The sequence below is a fragment of the Chaetodon auriga genome, chromosome 21 (genome assembly GCF_051107435.1).
Source record: "Chaetodon auriga isolate fChaAug3 chromosome 21, fChaAug3.hap1, whole genome shotgun sequence".
NCBI classification, from domain to species: domain Eukaryota; kingdom Metazoa; phylum Chordata; class Actinopteri; order Chaetodontiformes; family Chaetodontidae; genus Chaetodon; species Chaetodon auriga.
In genome coordinates, this window is record NC_135094.1 from 13,295,781 (window position 1) to 13,314,516 (window position 18,736).

At 42.4% G+C, this 18,736-nt stretch overlaps 1 protein-coding gene across 6 annotated transcripts in view; it reads right to left on the reverse strand.

Annotated features, from left to right (window-relative positions):
* Window positions 1-1,588: 1,588 nt before the first annotated feature.
* Window positions 1,589-18,736, reverse strand: part of phldb2b (pleckstrin homology-like domain, family B, member 2b) — a 39,897-nt gene continuing 22,749 nt past the window's right edge. For 2 of the 6 annotated variants that reach the window (XM_076761678.1, XM_076761682.1), the window contains 18 exons: window positions 15,840-16,220; window positions 14,823-14,984; window positions 14,450-14,587; window positions 13,022-13,150; window positions 11,419-11,574; window positions 11,053-11,163; window positions 10,851-10,925; window positions 10,581-10,721; window positions 9,983-10,135; window positions 9,626-9,826; window positions 9,052-9,195; window positions 8,726-8,825; window positions 7,354-7,504; window positions 4,665-4,755; window positions 4,404-4,550; window positions 3,799-4,018; window positions 3,491-3,576; window positions 1,589-3,359 (listed from right to left, as the gene is read on the reverse strand). In XM_076761678.1, the coding sequence (XP_076617793.1) occupies window positions 3,219-3,359; window positions 3,491-3,576; window positions 3,799-4,018; window positions 4,404-4,550; window positions 4,665-4,755; window positions 7,354-7,504; window positions 8,726-8,825; window positions 9,052-9,195; window positions 9,626-9,826; window positions 9,983-10,135; window positions 10,581-10,721; window positions 10,851-10,925; window positions 11,053-11,163; window positions 11,419-11,574; window positions 13,022-13,150; window positions 14,450-14,587; window positions 14,823-14,984; window positions 15,840-16,220 (2,727 nt within the window). In that variant the 3' untranslated portion in view covers window positions 1,589-3,218. The remainder of the gene's footprint in view (window positions 3,360-3,490; window positions 3,577-3,798; window positions 4,019-4,403; window positions 4,551-4,664; window positions 4,756-7,353; window positions 7,505-8,725; window positions 8,826-9,051; window positions 9,196-9,625; window positions 9,827-9,982; window positions 10,136-10,580; window positions 10,722-10,850; window positions 10,926-11,052; window positions 11,164-11,418; window positions 11,575-13,021; window positions 13,151-14,449; window positions 14,588-14,822; window positions 14,985-15,839; window positions 16,221-18,736) is intronic. The other 4 variants (XM_076761679.1, XM_076761680.1, XM_076761681.1 and 1 more) reach the window with 4 other exon arrangements.

The following is an 18,736-nucleotide window of genomic DNA, read 5'->3' on the forward strand; positions in this document are numbered from 1 at the left end:
CCCAGATGCACAAGATTATTGGGCGACTGTGTAAGACCTGGTGACTAAGCATCAGAAGCTGTAAACATGCTCTGCACGCTTTCATTGGGTTGCAATCCAGTGAGAGGCCACACTCACAGCCCACCCACTCAACAAACGGAAAACAAAAGAGATCAGAGTGGAAGGAGATAACACACAAAAAGGGAGTATAAGAAAACACGCAACAGCAGCTCCTCGTCTCTTACTGAGCCGCTGATGTTCGGGCCCCCTGCCCACCCTGACGTAGAATCCACCCATACACATCACCAGAGGGCGAGTGACAGATTGAATGACCAGTGGCTGCAATATAAAATTACATCTCCCATGAACTGAATGAGCAGGGCCAGTGTATTTCCAGCACAGAGATGAGGCCAGGCCTAAATCATTAGGAGCTGATTGGCTAATGGTTTAAAGCGTCATATTCAGAAAAAAACATGCCATCAGGCCCTTGTTATTAGCCTCTGTCACACAATCAACAGAGCACTCCCAAATGAAAACAGATACTGTGAGTAAAATAAGAACATTAGATTTATTTTAAACCTCATGAGGCTGACACCCAAGCAACAAGTTTTTGGATGAGATTTGGGGAATAAAAAAACTTGTTAATTGCATATTTACCTTAAACTAAAAACACTTTATTGCTCAATTTTCCAAAATGAGACGTCGGGGTTGGTGGCTAAATTTCAAAATAAAAGCATACTACATACAGGGCCACACAGAAGAAAAACATACATTTTGCTACCATCTAGGAACTTCAGACTGACAGACCAAAACCCATAGTTTCAAAATCACATGATATATAAAGGACCTCATCATCATATAGACATAAGTACAGGTGTGTGTACATTTCTATCCCTTCATTGTGCAGTAGTGCCACTGACTGACCTATGTACTTGCTGCCTGTATTGGGGAAAATCTGATCTCCTCTGAGACCTAGGGCGCCTAGGTGTGTCCAAGCAGTAAACCTATGGAGATAAAGCAAATTTCTCAGTGACTAATCTGCATGAGGTCAGTCATAAACTCAGTTATGCAAGCGTGGCAGGTGTAAGGGTTATTATATTATTTGCTGGTTGCCAACTGAGGTTGCCGCTTGATAGTACCGACTTCTGCCACAGGGCGGTGCTAAATCTCCATATTACTCACTAACTGGCTGGACAGTATGCTACTCATTTTAAAATAATATTACTATTATCACTCATAGAGAAAATGTGCATTTTTTCCCGTTTTTCGGCAACTGATTTCCATATTATTGTGGTGAATTTTGACACAAGTAAAAAATATTTTGAACTTTTGTGACCTCAGGAAATTGAGTCATCTGGTGTGAGAGATGTTACACATTTGACACACTAGTTAAAATTTAACAGCCACCTAATGTGGACACACCTGAGGTTAGTGGCTTTAGCGCATGTAACAGAATGTTTTATTCAACAAACAACATTGCCATTTTTCTAAATCTCCCATGTCGTTCATGTGATTAGCAACTATTACTTTGTTGTTGGCAACAAGTCCTGCACTTGTGACATTGGGCTCTCACAGAAAGAGACTTCTCCAAACATGAACATTGTAAAGATAAAATATAGCATTTTTATTATTCATATGGAAATACAAAATTAAGGTACATGCACTGGTAATGGCATAAATACGACAGGATCAGGATAAAAAAATTATATATATATATATAAAAAAAGTTAAGCTCACGGAAGCTTCCACTGTAACAGCTCCTTTAGTTGGTGGAAAGTAACCATCTGCTTGTCATGTAAAAACATATAATTCTGACCTTATTGTAATGAACAAAGAGAAGTCAAAGAAAAGAAACCACATATACATTATAGCACATAAACATTTCCTTTGGTCAATAAAACGAAACAAAAATCAAGATGATAAATGTGCTGATCAGTGGACTGAATTACTCAGATGTAGCATGGAATATGATATACAAAAAAAAAGCAGCTTTAGTGATAGTTGGTTTAACTAAAACACTGAATTAGTGGCAATAAAAACAATGCAATGAAAGCTAGTGGACCAAAGCAGCACAACAAACAGTCATTTTTAATGACTAAAGGCCTCTTAAGTGAGTGCATGTACCATAGATTCTTTTCTTCCTGACACCTTAAAAGACAACTTAATCCTACGAGGGCTCTTTCTCACAAAACCATTCAGGACCATATTTCCACATTTGGCATTTAGTATATATAGATATGTAGCTCTTAAACATTTAGATAATATGCATGTCAAAATACTGTCACACAAAAAATGAAAAAAAAAAGGCACAAACAAGAGGCTTGAGTTGATAATGGACCATAACTATTTTAAAATTAACTACAACTTAGAAACAAAATGTACAAAAAAATTTTGTGCCCGTAGTCATTACTCTTGCTGCTTATTTAACTCCTTATATTGGAAAGTAACAAGTCACCCGACACTGATTATGTTTTAACAGTTGTTTTAACAGAGCTTCATTTCCGAGCCTGTGGTGACATTATTCTTAACCTAGAACAGTAACCCATTCTGAAAATGATTGATAACCACTATGTGGAGTGTGTAATTACACCCCTGTTAAAAAGTTCTACACGAGGGTGTGACTTGTCTTATTAGTGTCATTCACCATGTAAGAATAGCACCTTGGAGCTACATTAGAAGCTCACAGTAACTTGACGTGTACATAGAATATGCACACAAAACAGGCACTTCTTGAGCACACGTGTATAAATTCACACATGATCATAGGATGCATGCATGCACATCCACGCACACAGTTAAGACCTGAGAATGCCACAGTAACGATACATGAAATTAAAATGCATTCGCTCAACTACCTTTAATAAAATAATATGCATTGTTTACTCTGTACACAGACAACGGTCTAAAATGATTAAAACACATATGAAATGGCCTCAAATTGGTTCAACTCATTGCAAAATTGACCACAAGTTCATCCACGACGTGCTAAAATTGTTTAGGCACTGAGGATTTTTAAGTCACTGTCATGTATTCAGAGTTCATGTTAATGAGATGTTGATAATGACATCAAATAGAGCTCAAACTGAGTTTTCTAATAGTAACTCCACATTAAAAAACCTTTGTAAAAACCGTCTTGAGGCATCTTGCAAGTTAAAAAGTCCAAGGAGACAGAAAGGCTAGAGAACGTAGTCTTTAAAGCCACAGAGAGTCGAAGCACGTTGGCCAATCCTGACCCTTCACTACACCATGAACTGGGTGTATCCCTCAGCACCTGTGACGATCACATCCATCCAGATCCTCATGGCCTCGGGAGAGGGGGCCACCATGTAGTAGACTCTGTCATGAGTCTTGACACTGAAGGTCAGGGAGGGGTTTGGGCTCTGAAGGAGGAAGGAGACGGAAAGAAGAATTTTAAAAATGGGGATATTAAACAGAAGATAATCACATCTTCTTTTACACGCATCACATGTGTAGCAACATACTGCATGTATGTACACATGTGAACACATACCTTATGTGCATTCTTCAAGTGATCATAATACACTTCTTCAATAGCTTGGAAGTAGATGACTCCTTTCAGCTTGGCTTCATGCTTATCTGCAGATGATAGAACCACAGCTTTTAATATGAATGTATGCAAATGTACTTTATCATGTTCTCTTTTATTTCTATTTGTTCTTTTATTTCCCTTCATAAATGCAAGTAAAATATAGAAAATACAAAACATTAGTGTAAATGTATCTATGTGGAGGCTCTGCACACGTATTCCCTGCTGTCTGTGTATTTGCATCTTCCTCTGGCAGTTTTCTTCCAGCCTACCTGCATAGTAGGAGAGGGTGCGTCGGTTGCGGTCAAAGACGAACCAGCGTTTCTTCCAGGTTTTGATTTTGCCTCCCATTTTGACCAAGTAGCCACGGCAGGTCTTTTCAGAGATGGACAAGTGGAAGCACGTGTCTGTGCTGTGTCCCGCCGACTCAATGTGAGCCCGCAAGTCGAAGTCGTCCTTTCGCACCGGCAGGTACCGAGTCAGTGGCCGGGACTGCAGGGAGAAAAGAATGACTGGGTTCACTCAAATGAAGAGGGAATGTTTTTAGAATATCTTCTGTGTTTATATAATCTTGCAGATGCATATCATATGTTAAGATAGACTAATGATTCTTTCTTCTGCCGCCAACAGTTGATGGTCCAGGCAAGAGAACAAAAAGATGTATGAAGCTCATACTGAGAACTGTCAACACAGACGTGATTGAAACCATGCAGGAGGAGGGAAGTATTCCACAGAACCAAGACGGGACGCTTCGTCAAACAAGCAAAAGGTTAATTCCCTCTAAAGGTGACACCAAGTTCAAAGGGATCTTTTAGGTAAAAATGAAGCCAGAACATGTTTTTTTTACTGGTGAGAGAAAGCTTTTAGTCTTTCCTACCTGCGCCCTCTGTTTTTCTCGCATTTTCACCTCCCGCTCGATGAGTTTCTGCCGTCTGCTCGTCTCCTCCTGGAGCCTTTTCTCCAGCTCTTCCCTTCTTCTCCGCTCCTCCTCCAGCGCCTGCTTTCGCATGTCCATCTCTCGCTCCTGAGGAATTCACTTAAACCGTTACAAAGCTTTAAAACGCACAAATACACTCTGATAGAAATGGGATCATGTCTCTACCCTGAACAGTGAAAACGAATAGGATGAAATCAGGACCTTGTGTTCGAGGAGGCTTCGCTTCTCTGCCTGAGCTTCTCTCAGCAGACGCTCCATCTCCTCCAGCTTGGCCACATTTGAAGTACTGGCACTGCAGCACACACACACAGACACACACACAAACACGTTTTTTTATTAGTTTCTTTTCATGCACAATGACCCACTTGGCACACAGTCATGGAAAACAAACATATCAACGGTCATAAGGCTGAAACTAAAATACACTGAAGATGTAATTAGACTGAGCCGCTGCCAAGTTAATGAATTAAACCTCCTTCACCAGCAGCAAGCGTGACAAACTGAATCCATTCAGACTTTTCGACATGTTTTTCAGGTGTGTGTACAAATATACTTAGCTTTGCACTTAAGTTACTCCTGAGATGGTGGAGTACAGTCTTGATTCAAGACTAAGCATAATCCATTTTTGAGAACAAGCCTCTCAAGTGTGTTCAGCATACACAGAGAAGACATGCACACAGTCATGGTTTGAAGTTTTCTGTTTGGCATTCCAGCAAAAAGGCTACCCTCTCCTGAGAAAACTCCTAATTATACACTATGTGTGTGTGTATGTGTGTGTGTGTGTGTGTGTGTGTGTGTGTGTGTGTGTGCGCGCACTAAATCAAAGAGGAAACACATTAGTAAAGGAAGCTGGTCTAAGGATCAGAGCATCTCTCTTTCCCCCCCTCTCTGTCTCTCTGGAGGACTGTCTGACTCTCTGCTGTGTCACTGTCTGTCCTTGGTTTAGAACAGCTGGCCCAGTCCAGCTTCAGGTCTCACAGACTGCAGATGGTCAACACATGATATGAATTCTTGACTGACATCACAGGGAAGGGATCTGTGTTGTTCAATCTTGTTAAACAGTAATATTCTCTCTCTCTATCTCATTTTCTCTCTCTGCCATGCAAACGTGCACACACATTCACTCTTATCCTGAGCCAGAGGGAAATGGATACCCAGTGCTGATCTGTGATGATGTCACAACATTGTTAAGATGAATGGTACACATTAGACTCAGTCTAAACAAATCAGGAAGGAAGGGAGGGCGAGAGAGAGAAGTAGGGTACCCAGAGTAATCAAAAAGAGAAAAGGACTGGGAGGGAGTGTATGAAAAGATGAAAAAACAAGAGGAAGCGGAGGAAAGAAAATTATTTCCCGCTCTCCGGTATTTTTTCAAAACCACTTGCCAGTTTCATGTATAATCACCACAGCTCTCATGCTAAATCCTGCCATAGTTCTAACTGCTTATAGCCAATTTTCATACTAGTTTTACAGGTAACTAACATGCACTAATATCACCATTCACTTTCATTATAAAAACCCCACAGAAGGCTACATGTTAAAGAGATTTTTGCACAGATTTGAGAGTGTGGATGCCTTTCCTGTTCATTATAAAAAACCCCAGACAGAAACAAGGAAGAGATGAATCAACATGCCATCCAACATCAAAAACATGATGGGCAGACCGACTTCAATCAATATCCCTGACTGCATTATTTGCCATATTTTAGACTTCAACTTGCAGTTAAACTCCAGATAATTTTACAGCACACATACATTACATTACTCACATAAACACAGACCCAGTCTAGCTCCAGCCTCACTGACACATCCGTATTTCCTCTCTTCCTCACACCCCCCATGTCTTACCTCAATCGGTGAGAAGGAATCGCACTCATATTCAGTGAAGACCAGCCCAGTTCAAATCTATTTATTCAAGTATGTGGATTTCTTGAGATCTCCCGAAAACAGGACACATCGCTCATAAGGTGACCAAAAAAAAAATACAGTTCTATCGTAAAACTACTTTCATCCAGCACTGATCCAGGTTCCACCATGCATGTCTTCCAATGAAATCTGAGGCGGTGCACAATTCAACTGGATCCATAGCGAGGATCACAGAGGCAGCCTGTTCCAGGAAAACTTATGCTGCAGAGGGGTCAATCTGCAAATGGTTTGGGACTGTGCAAAATCTAGCTGCAGAAACAGGACCATACCATTCAGAGAAACAAGAGGAGGGGAGACAAAAGACAGATGCAACCACTAGAACAAGGGGAGAAGGGAGGCAAGCACACATGGTTTTAGTCCGGACAGGGGGTGGACCCCCAAATGTACCTCCACACTCGTACTGGTTTACTCAGTTCATCTGAACCTGAGGGTTCTCTCACACACACACACACACACACAAACACACACAAACACACACAAACATAAACACGTCTTCTGTAACCTGACCCGTGCAACACTAATCAACAGTTCCCCTTAACTCATATAACACACACACAGTTCTACACATCTTATTCTCCAAGGAGGGACCATGAAAGGCGGGAAACCTCTTCTTTGCAGCTCCACACACTTTTTACATTAACTCACTTTCTTCTCTCTTTGTCTCCCCATCCCCCACATCCCCTTCCTACAGTCAATGTTTCACATTATGAACACAAAAGGACATTTGTGTGTTCTCAAGTTTTCTGTCTCTTGTCATATTTCAGCTTTTCAACCTTTCAGTCATTCACTTTTTTCTTGGTCTGTCAGTTTCCTCTCAGTCCTTTTTCCAAACTGTTCTAAAGGAGTGATGGAAGTAGCTCTGGGAAGTTTTTTGTCAGCACCTACTTCACACTGAAATATTCAAGCTGAACAAATTTACACTTGACTCAGAAATGTACACCGCATATACACACGTGTCACTTACCTGGATACGTTGTCTGGTGAGCAAGCAGAGATGCTGGTTTCAATGGAGTCGGTGCTATCCACGCTCATTGTGTCAAAGGCCTGGTTGTCACGGTACCCAAAAGAATCGAGGTAGACATTGGTCTGGGAAGCTGCTCGGGAGCTGGGCTGACCTGGAAACACACGCACACACAGAAAAAGAAAACAGCTTCAGTCGCGATTAATGTTCCTTATTCTTCCTAAGCACGTGTGCACACTTGTGCTGTACCTGTCTGTGTCGCTCCATCTGGGACAACAGTTTGCCCAGGTGGCTTCAGATTTGGATCACAAAGCCCCGCCACTGTGATTGCTTGCTCTAAATACGTTCAGCGAAAAATAAATCCACACCTACAACTACTCGTGTTAAAAATCCAAATAACAGAGCTCTCAAACAAACAAAAACATCCTGCTAAATGAGTACAGGCAGCGCGAGTCACAAAAGCAGTCCAGGCAGTCAAAAGATGTCCTCAGACGTAGAAGAAGGAATGTTGCAGATACTTAAAAGGGAGACTAATTCTGTGGGTACAGGAAGAAACACACGAATAAAAACCTGATACCATCTGCCCCATGCAGCAGACCCACCCATCTGATGAGCCAGATCAAGGGACCAAAGGGACTGAGGGACCTGATACACGTGCCAGTGTCAGGAAAAACAGCAGTACTACTCCAACACAAGGCACACAACACTCAGAATACTAATGTGTTTTGTTGTGTTGTCAGTGCAGCCATGAAACCGTTCCATGGAAGATCAAAACTGGCTGATGCGTGTGGTTAGTATCCACATAAGTGATTACATTTTCATTCAAAGCTATGACCAAACACACGCCACGCAGAGAAAAGACACAGCGTCCTTAAAGTAACAAACCCTCCTTCATCTTCCAGCAGCTAAGTCTGCATTCAAAACCGCATGTCAGCAAACACCCAAACACAGGGCAAAAGGATTACAAGTCTGTGGTGAGTGAACCGCAGATTTTCTTAATGATGGGAAATGGTTGATTAACGTTTGTGGTAGCAAGATGACTTAGAAGACATTTACCTCTAAGCACCTAATGTAGCAATTTTCTACTTGTTTACACTCAAACCTGCACCTCTGAAGAGTAGTGAAACACACACACAACTCTACAGCACTTGATGGAGCAGTCCTCCTCCACTTACATTCCTGCACTATCTCCACTGCCAGATAAACAAGTGAGAAACATTGTAATCCAACAAAACACAATGAGGTGCACACCCACCCACACACACACACACACACACACACACACATACATACTCACTCTCAAAAGGACAGATGTTACCATATAAGGTGTATTTTTATTAAAACCCGGATACGGCATGAGTGAGTTCATTTGTACCTTTATGCAGACGTCGAGATTCAGTTTCCTTGTTGGATAAGGAGAGAATTCTTGGAAGAATGCTGCCACAACTTGTGCTCTGCACCAGGGGCTGATGGGCCTGTAAACCATGAAGAAGATGTGTTTTTAGTTATTCAGAAAACTCTGACTTGCATCTTCAAAATTATACAATGTACACAGTATTTATACGATACTTATAATACACACTACAACTTAAGGTCGAATCTGAGAAGATAAGCCACAGAGAGACCAACAAACAGTATGACATTGAATGATTTGTAATGAGTTGTGTCATTTATGCGTACACGCCATCTACATGTGTGTACCTTGCTAGGGAAGCTGCGTCCCAGCGTTGCGCACATGAACTGGGGGGTCGTGCTGTGTGCGGTTCTCTTCCTGGGTAATGTGTCACTTAGATGAGAGCCACCCTCTTTCTCAGACCTCCTCCTCTCTTCCAGCAAGCGGAAATGCTGATCAAACACACCCACACCACAACAGAGGAAAAGGATGTACACGCTTAATTATCAACTTAACTGATCCAATTTCAGGCCAATTTTAGGTCATGTACCACTGTCCCGCTTCTTTAAGGAAAATGCAATGACTTGTCCCTGTGTGTGGGATGTCAAATTTCTTACTTTTACTTTCTTTTTTCCTTATTATCAAAGGAGACACCATGGCAAAGAGCAATGCATACACCACTTCTTTAATCCATACTGACTAATTTGCCTTTTCATTTAGATTGATCAGCATTTTTAATTGCATACTATGACTAACTGAATTTACCTGAACAATTTCTGGTTTCTACACAATGTGTTTGTGGCATAAAAACATACAAACACACAGTTGCTGGAACACAAAAAGGATCATACACACACGCACACACACACACACACACATTACCTGCCTGTGTCGGTGACGGTGAGTTTTGACAGGAAGGGGAGGTGGGGGAGAGTCAGGGAGGGGAGAGGGGTCTCGGTATGACACCATGTTCTCTGGCCAATGCACAGAGGGCGTTTTGGGGAGGGGGCGGGGATTTAGATGGGAGGCAGAGGAAGAGGAGGAAGAAGAGTAACAGTCGGCAGGTGAGGAGGAATGACAGAGCTTTGGAAAGAAGAAAGGAACGTTGTCAGAAAATTGAAACAGTGCAGAATTAAGGAGGGAAATTGGAGAAAATAACCACTCACACACGCACACACTTTTCATTATTTACATCTGTGTGCTCAACTACACGTGAGCCCTTAACACCACTACACACACCTCATCCTCTGGTGGTTTGGGGGTGTCGCCGTCAGGAGAGGGATTTACCCTGGACTCAGGAGAGGCATTGGCTGGAGTGGGGTGAGGGGCGGGTTTAGGGTCCCCCCCAAGTTGTGAGTAAATTTCATTGATTTCACTGACTGTGACATAGCCCTGGAAAGTACCATGTGGAGAAATGGGGGAGAGAGAAGGGGTGAGGCATAGCATGAGGTGAGTCAGCCATATTAAGATGTTACAACAAACTTGAGAATTAGTTGTTAGAACGATGCAGAATCTGGTGGTGATGTTAGCAGTTTCAAAGCAAAAAAGCCTTCACTTATCAACAAGTTATTTAAACACTGCTTTGTTCACATTCATTGAGCACACAAGACAATAGACATTCCTACATGGTTACCTTGGTATTAATATGTGAGTATAAGCTGTGCAATTAAGTTTAACTTTCCTTCCTGCATTGCAGGGACTGGCAGTTACAACAAGAAACCAAAGAGGAAAAGAGGAACGAAGGACAGGAGGGAAGGATAAGATGGATTTAAAACAGTCTTTCTGGAGGAATAAGAAAAACAGAAAGGGATATATTAGTAAAATGAGACAAAAGTACCTCAGCATTCTTGAGAAAAATAGAGGAAAGAAGGGATGAGAGGGCACACAAGTTGACTGGAGGAAGAGAAATTGTGGCTGAAGTGGTGTCACGCCAGCGATCGCTAAGAGACCGACACACATCAGCCAAAGAGGCTGTATCCTAGCAAGCAGAGAAGGAAACCCCAGAGATTAAGAACCATGAAGGACCATCCCGCTTTAAGAGTCTTGAGGAGTTCAAAGAGAAGGACAGTTCTCATGTTCTTGCCCGACAGCCGTCAATCAAACCTACCTCCCTGAGAGTGAAACACCGGCCACCAGTGAGGTCAGCGTATTTTCTTTCCAGCGTGGTGAGGTTTTCTTTCTCCTAACAGAGAGAAAAAAGAAACCAGTGAAATGAAAAACAATATTAAAAAAATACTGGTGGGTTTTCTTTCCATTCATACACAGAAGCAAGGATGGCCACATGCACGCAAACATGGATATCCTTGTACCCTTTGCAGCATTGCTTCGAGGTTGCTCCTCTCCTTCAAGAAGCTCTCCTTCTCTCGCTGAGCCTGCTGGCTAATCTGTGCTGCCTGCTTCTTCAGAGTTAACAGCCGCTCCTGAAGGTGAAGCAAATCAAACTTGTTACGTGTTTTTGGCTCACTAATGAAGCATGACAACAGTGCCAAAGCTACTAAACAAAATACATTTAATGCTTTCACATCATTTAAATAAGTGTTATGGTCACATACGCGACTGCGCAAATAAAATGGAAATATAGACAATACAGTAAAAAGTATGTTCAGTGGTGAATTTTCAATTTAGAGTGTGCATTTCTGAAAAATGAAAGAATATCATACATCACACACACACACCTTGCGATTGACGGTGCTCCGCTGGTAGTCTGCGATCTCCCGGAGAAGCTGCTGCGTATGGTTCTCCTTCTCCTCGTCCTGCCTGCTCTCTCGCTCCAGCTGTTGGAACTCCAGGTCCTCAAAGCGCTTCGTCTCCGTCTCGAGCACCTCACAGTCCTGACACACAAACACACACACAGACGCACAAGAAATAAAGCACAGGTGAACAGGCGGGACAAAGGAATGCATGCATACAGGACAAATGCAACTCCACATACTTTTATAGCACATACACTTGAGCAAACATGCAAAATGCAGGCATGAAGGTAAAAAAAACACAAGGATTTGTACTCACAATATACACAGGGAATGTACTGTGGTAAAATGCATGCAAATACATCAATTTAATAAAATGTTGAGATTTACCATGGACTCTGGAGCAGCACTGAAGCAGATATATATTTAAGTGTATATGCAACAGCCTGACACATAAAAACCTGAAGTCCTTGATCTGATTGATCTCAAAGTTCTGAGAATCGTTTCCCCGTTTGGTGAAATGTGAATCATACTGTAAAATCTCAGAAATATGCAAGCAATTATGTATTGAAAAGGCACTTTCTCATCCCACAATACGCTGGCACAGACAGAGCAAACCAGACACACAAATACCTCACGTTTCATCAGCACTTAACAGTCATGCAGACTACTGCACCAAAGCATAACCAACATCTGAGCAAACATGCACCATGTTGCGTACTGTAAGCATTCCCCCAAAACACAGACGATTTAAAAGGGCTGTCTTCTCAAGAAATCAACATACTGTTATGTGGGAGGAAACCGGACAACCGGAGAAAGCCCATGCAGGTTAGGCTAATCTTTATGTCTCTAAATTGCCTGTAGGTGTGAACGTGAATGGTTGTCTGTCTCTATGTGTCAGCCCTGTGATTGGCTGGCGACCTGTCCAGGGTATATCCCACCTCTTGCCCAGTGTGGACTGGGATTGGCTCAAGCCCAATGTGACTCTCTAAAGGATAAACAAGTACAGCTAATGGATGGATGGATGGATGGATACTGTTGTGTATCAAACACAAAGAGTGAAGCCTTAGACCCTATGCCCAAATGTCAGTGTATTGTATAACAGCCAAACAGGTCTCAAAGCCAAACTCTTGGGATGCTCTCACAGGCTAAACTCTTCTGATGAAACAAGGAGAGGTGCAGACATAGAAACTTTAAGAGTTAGACATAGAGAGAGAGAACATAAACCAGGTAAAGATCAACGGTGGCTTTGGGGTGGAGAGTAAGTTTGCTCAGGAAAGAAAATGTGTGAATGTTCACATGCAAGTCCAAGTATGCAAGCATCACATGTCTCTTTCTATGTGAGTCTGTTCTTGTGAACTCCTGTCCTCTATTTTGAGTGTCAATACACAGTATTGGCTTTTGTTCTGGGTTTCTTCTATCAGCGAATGCATGCACAGCTGTTGCATTTCCCACTTGTTTTGAGCATTCTTGCTTCTATGCCTGTCTACGTGTGGAGTTTTATCTGCACTGGTTTACACACTCCAGTAGGTACTGCTTCTTCCTGTGCATGTGTTTGTGAGGTGCAAGTGTGTGTGTGTGTACTGACCCTGGCCAGCTGCTCCTGCAGGGGCTCCTTGGTGGCCTCAGGGCAGCTGTCCAGCTGGGAGCGCTGCTCACACACAATCTGAGCCAACCTCTCTACTCTGCCCCTTTCTGCCTGCAGCAACTCACACGCCTGACATACACACATGTACACAGACAAAGACGCGCATACACGTCCACACAGACACGCATGTACACAGTTGTTTATGTGTACATACAAACAAAGGGATGTACACGCACACGCACACAGGACAGAGAGAGGATGGCAGCGTTAGTGGGACTGGGGAGCCACAGTTAGTCACTACGGCAACCAGGTCAGCAAGATTAGCCTAGAGGGAGTGGGGGAGGAGGGAAAGCTGGAGAAAAACATTTACGAAAAGGGATGGTGAACTGGAGAGGAATTGAGTAGAAATGGAGGCATGAAGGTAGTATGAGTAGCATGAGTTCCATCTCCTGCCTTGTGTCCTCTGTTTGTTCGAATGGAATTGAGTGATAGTATGGGTGAGAAGGAATGGTTCTGTAGATTAATGGTCCTCTCTACCACAACATAGAGTACACAGGCACCCAAAATCTGTACAAGCACTCAACTCCACTTCACCTCCTCTTCATCAGAAGTTTTGAACACTCAGGGCAACACTTATCGGACTGTTCTGTCTCTCTTTACCTTCCGCCTCACTCTCACTCTGCATCATGATGTGGTTTCATCATGTACAGTTTCTAACATAGAAATCTCACAATCAGGCTGCGACTCCAACAGAGCAGAGCATGCTAATGCCAAAAACAAACACACACACATACACACACAGGCACAACAAATTCAATCTGTTTATCCACTTCCCATTCCATAAATGATGCCATATATTGGTAAAAATGCAGACACGCACAAACACACCCACACCCACGGTCCTTCAGCAGGAGTGTGTGTAAAATAGGATCACTTGGTGACCGCTATACCCCGGGTAGTATTAACAGATATATATTTGGAGCAGAGACAGCATGAGAAGGATTAACACCTACCAGTTAGTCACATGACCCCTAAATGTATGAGAGTCTCAGAGCAGCATATGTACTTTCAACACCACATGCACGCACACACACACACACATATTGAGAAGGAAAGGAAAAGCCTGTTGCCGGTAATAACTCATGTTTAGTGTATATGTTTGAGGGAGGCAATCTGCTTCTTCCTCTCCCATATACCAATATGACTTACCAGCCCCTTAGCAAAGGAACTCAACCAATCTGAAAAAGGTGCATCATCAAACCTCTTGGTCTGTGGATTAATGCTCTCTGCATTTCAAGTGTCCTCTCGTCTTTTTAACCCACCGCTGTGTTAACAGGCTCTCAGTCTCCATGTCAGCCATTATGAATCTCTGAGAGGTTTCCCTCTCACTCTCACTGCTTTACAATGAAGCCTTTCCTGTTAAAATACCTTTTCTTTTTCCTGCTGGGACTTGGTCTCTAGGTCAGCCATCTTGTTGTGAAGTGCTTCCAGAGCATCTTTTTCCTGCTGGAGAGCAGCTACCTCTGACTCCATCTCAGCCTCCACCAGAGCTCGCTCAACCTCCACCTTGGATAAGTACACACCAGTGAGTAAGCCATTCATAGTGATTCTGGGTCTCTATTGTAAGTTCTTTTTCTGAGCAGAAGTGATTCCTAGTTCATCCTTACTTTTATTAAAACCTATACGTGCGTTAGAATTCTTCACTTCTCTTTTAAAATAGGAATTCTAGATTTAACATTGAACTATGAATTGTTAAGCTGGACATTGCTGCTGTCTAGCTCTCTGCATCCCTTCTCCTTACTTCTCGGGCAGATTCCTCCATTTGGTTGTCCAGCTCTTTAATCTTTTGCTCCACCTCCTCCATGTTGTTCAGCACCTGGATCCTCTCCTCTTCCACACGCCTCACTTCCTCCTCTGAAGGCCTCACCTCATGTCCACGGCGGCGGGCTGCATCATCCACAGCCTGGTAATGACATCATCAAGAAAGCCAGAGATTGAACCATTGTTAATATGTATTTAAGGCTTAAATTGGGGATTCACTTACATCACGTTTCCATGTTTCTGGAAAAAAAATCTAAATCTTATATTGTAGCTAAATAATACTGGGCAGACACAAGCATACACACACCCACACCCACACAAACACCAGCTGTCAACTCTAAATGATAACACTTAGCCTGCTCTAATCTAATAAATGAGCTGTAAATATCACCCATCTGTGTATACCAAGGATGTGCATGTCGATACTTTCCAAGTATTAAGAGGAGTGATCCTTGTCACTCTCATGTTTTCCAGAAAGAACAGGGAGCATAAACACTTCCCACATGAATCCTGATTAATCTTTTAAGGAAGCGACCAAAGTCAAAGGTGCTACTGTTGCAGTCTCACACATGAGGATAAACTCTTGTCATCAATGTTCATAGACACAGCTGTAGATCCATATGCATTACTGCTTAACCAAAGAATGATGCAAAAACACCAATAAGTTTCAGTTCTCTCTGCACACATCCTCTATTTTATTCCCCAACTTGTGCACTCTCAGGTCTCCCTCTTGCTCCCTCCTTCGTTTCCTTTTTGTAAATGAGTAGGACAGTATGTTGAAACTCATTTAAGTACCCTATGACATTAAATTATACTGCTGACCCTAAAAGAAACACCTGTTCACCAGCTGTGTGTGGTATCCAAGCCACGTTCAGCCATGGTCAGGAGAGTCATTAAAGTATAGTTGACAACTATATGCTTTAATTAATAGGACTCCGCATACGTCTTAAGATGTGTACAAATAAATGTGTTCAAATAAATGCCCTATCTCTTGTACCTCATTGGTCCTCTGTATACGTGGAGAAGGTGATGGGCCGCAGCTTCGCAGACTGACAGCAGGTGATTCTGCCCTGTTGTCTCTGTGACCACTGCTGCGCCTCTGTCGTACCTGTAGATCGTCATCATAGTAACCGTTCTCTGATCCAGGGGAGGCCATGTGTCCGTTCCCCGTCGTTCCATTGACAGCTGAAGAGTCCGAAAAGACAGATGGTGTGTCATCATCGTCGTCGTCGTTCAGTTGAAGCTTCTCAAGCTCCTGGTTGATCTTTTGGAGGTCGGCCACAGTTGAAATGGGATTTGTAGCTGTGCCACCTCCATCTCTCTCAGCCCGGCCCAGCTCCGAACACAGAGACAGGATAGTCTCAAGCCGCTGTCGCTCCTGAGATGAGCACACACACACATAAGTCAATGAGTTACAGCATATGCAAATGTAGTGGTGAAATTCGTTATAATGTTGTCTATGGTAGGGTATTTAAAAAGTGTAGTTATGAGTGAATAGACCTGAATTTAAGTTGTGCAGCTATCTTAGTTAGCAGGTTGTGATCATTTTACCTCAAAAGGGGTAAACCTTCATGGTGGCTTCCTTCAGTTACAAGCCCATAAGTCCCCATCATTTTATTAAACTCAGCCCACTGCCTTTGAGACACAGCACAGACTGTAGGGTTCTACACAAATACAGTATAACCATATGTTGTTAACTAACACACTTTTACAAAGCCCTGCAGTAGTGCTGGATATGTGCACTACACTTTTTAGGTGACATTAAAAACAGACCACAAACAGAGCATTCATTTGCCTTCCTTACCTAAATTGAAGTTACATTTCTATGAGGCAGATGTTAACTATTTAAAACCAGTAAACAACAATTTTATTTCTTCACTTACACGTATATGTGTTTTCAAATTGGTTAAAATAAATGCACAAGTTGTTGTTGTGTTATGTTCCATACTGTTGAGAAATGGATCAACAGCTCAGCTCCTACTATTTCTTTCCATCATAAAATCAAGTGCCCAGAGCTCAGGTTACCTGGGGAAGCATTGCAGAAGTCAATCCCTCGAAATGTCCTTGTTCAGTCCAAAACACACTCAATACAGCACCATCTTTCCTTGTATGTGATTTACATACTCTAGTTTACTTTATCATTTGCATACACTGTAAAGAATATTTCCTCTCACTGGGAATCCCTGGAGTAAGTGTCCCCCTCTCCCCAGTTCTGCCTGCCCAAACACAGCTATATGGAGAGCTACGGAGGCTGCGGAGAGTCAAAATACTCATAGGTTCAGCTGTAACTTCTCTGGGGGAAGTATGCAAGCCACACAGTGAGCCCGTGTCAGTAATATTAGAGACGGAGAGGAGGTTAGAAAAAAAAAAGAACGTAGGACAGAGGTCTGCGTCTGTGTGTGCCTTAGTGAGTGAGAGAGCGTAAGCTAATGAGAAGGTGGACAGCTGTCAACCATGATCGGAAGTGTGCACGAGAACGGGCCATGACTCCAAACACAGGAATGTGTCTATGTGTACTGCCACTAAGGAAACAAGACACTTTCCAGGGAATTGTGCTCTAGGAAGGAATCTGAACCAGGTGAAGTCTGGACGATGAAAGTCTTGAGACAGTCGTCTGATGAACTTCATGGCACTACACATAAAACCCATTATTTTAGAGATAGTAATTTAAAGTAATTTATTCAAATCAATATAAAAAAAATAATCTGTACAAATTGTTTGCTAGTGGAATAATCTTTTGTATACAGGTGTGAACGCATGCAAACAAATATACACCCCATTTATAGTGTGTAATGTGAACCAGCAGCAGAGGTAAAACAAGCCTGTGTCGGTTTGTCACCTTGTTCTATTCTAATGGACACAAGCCTTTGTGGAGCCCTTATAGTAATCAGCTGTCAACTAGAGACAGACGGAGAGAGAGGCAGAAAGGGGGAGAGGAAGACACACTGAAGGGAGGAGAGTATGGAGGAAAAAAATAGAAGGAAAAACAGAGAGAAAACCAGGAAAGGACGGGAAAACTGTGGAAGAGAGGGTGAGAAAATAAAGAGTAGAAACAAGTTTGGAAAACGAGCTGCTGCTATGACCTGACACACAGTAGCCAAAAAGAGGACAACAGGAATTCCAGTATTCTGAGGTCTCTGTCGCTTCATAATTACTTCTTCTGAGAGCTCTTATTAGTAGCAACCATTTAAGTTCTGATTTCACTTGAATTCTGCAAATTCCAAATTATTTACACTAACAAAACAAGCCACTTTGCTAAATGCCAACATGTGAGTATGGACTGATGGGACATCAGACCCTGAACTTTACCAAACCTCACCAAATGCATCAAAGATGTAAATCCTAAAGACGCAATAGGTAATCTTATCAGCTATTTGTTTTTGTGTTTCTCTTCCTTTTATTGCTGTTAACATCCCTCAATAGCTGTTTTTTGTGCAGTTTTTCTGCACTACCACTAGAGGGCAGGCAAAGTTAAGACAAGGCTTCCCTGAGCTTGGGTTTAGGACTCACAGATCCTGCTAGTGGCTTGCTTAAAATACCCAGCAAAGACCAGTTCATCTTTTCATTACCTATAATTCAACACATATTAAAAAATAATAATAATTCCGAAAATGAATTATAGACACTCAAATCACTGTTTGATTGAGCATAAACTAAAAAGAACTGCTTGTGATTAATATCACATCAAATTCAACCCTGCTGGGGTTACATAAATATTCCATGTTGATATTGGGCAGAGTGAAAACTGGCTCACTGATCAGAGCAGAGGAGGCAGGTCCACAATGTTCCATCTTGCAAAGTAACTACAATCCAAAATATCTGGAGGCTTACTGAAAGCCACTGTGAAGCTTGTGAAACAGTTTGGTTTGCACATCATCCAGAAAACTATTTCTC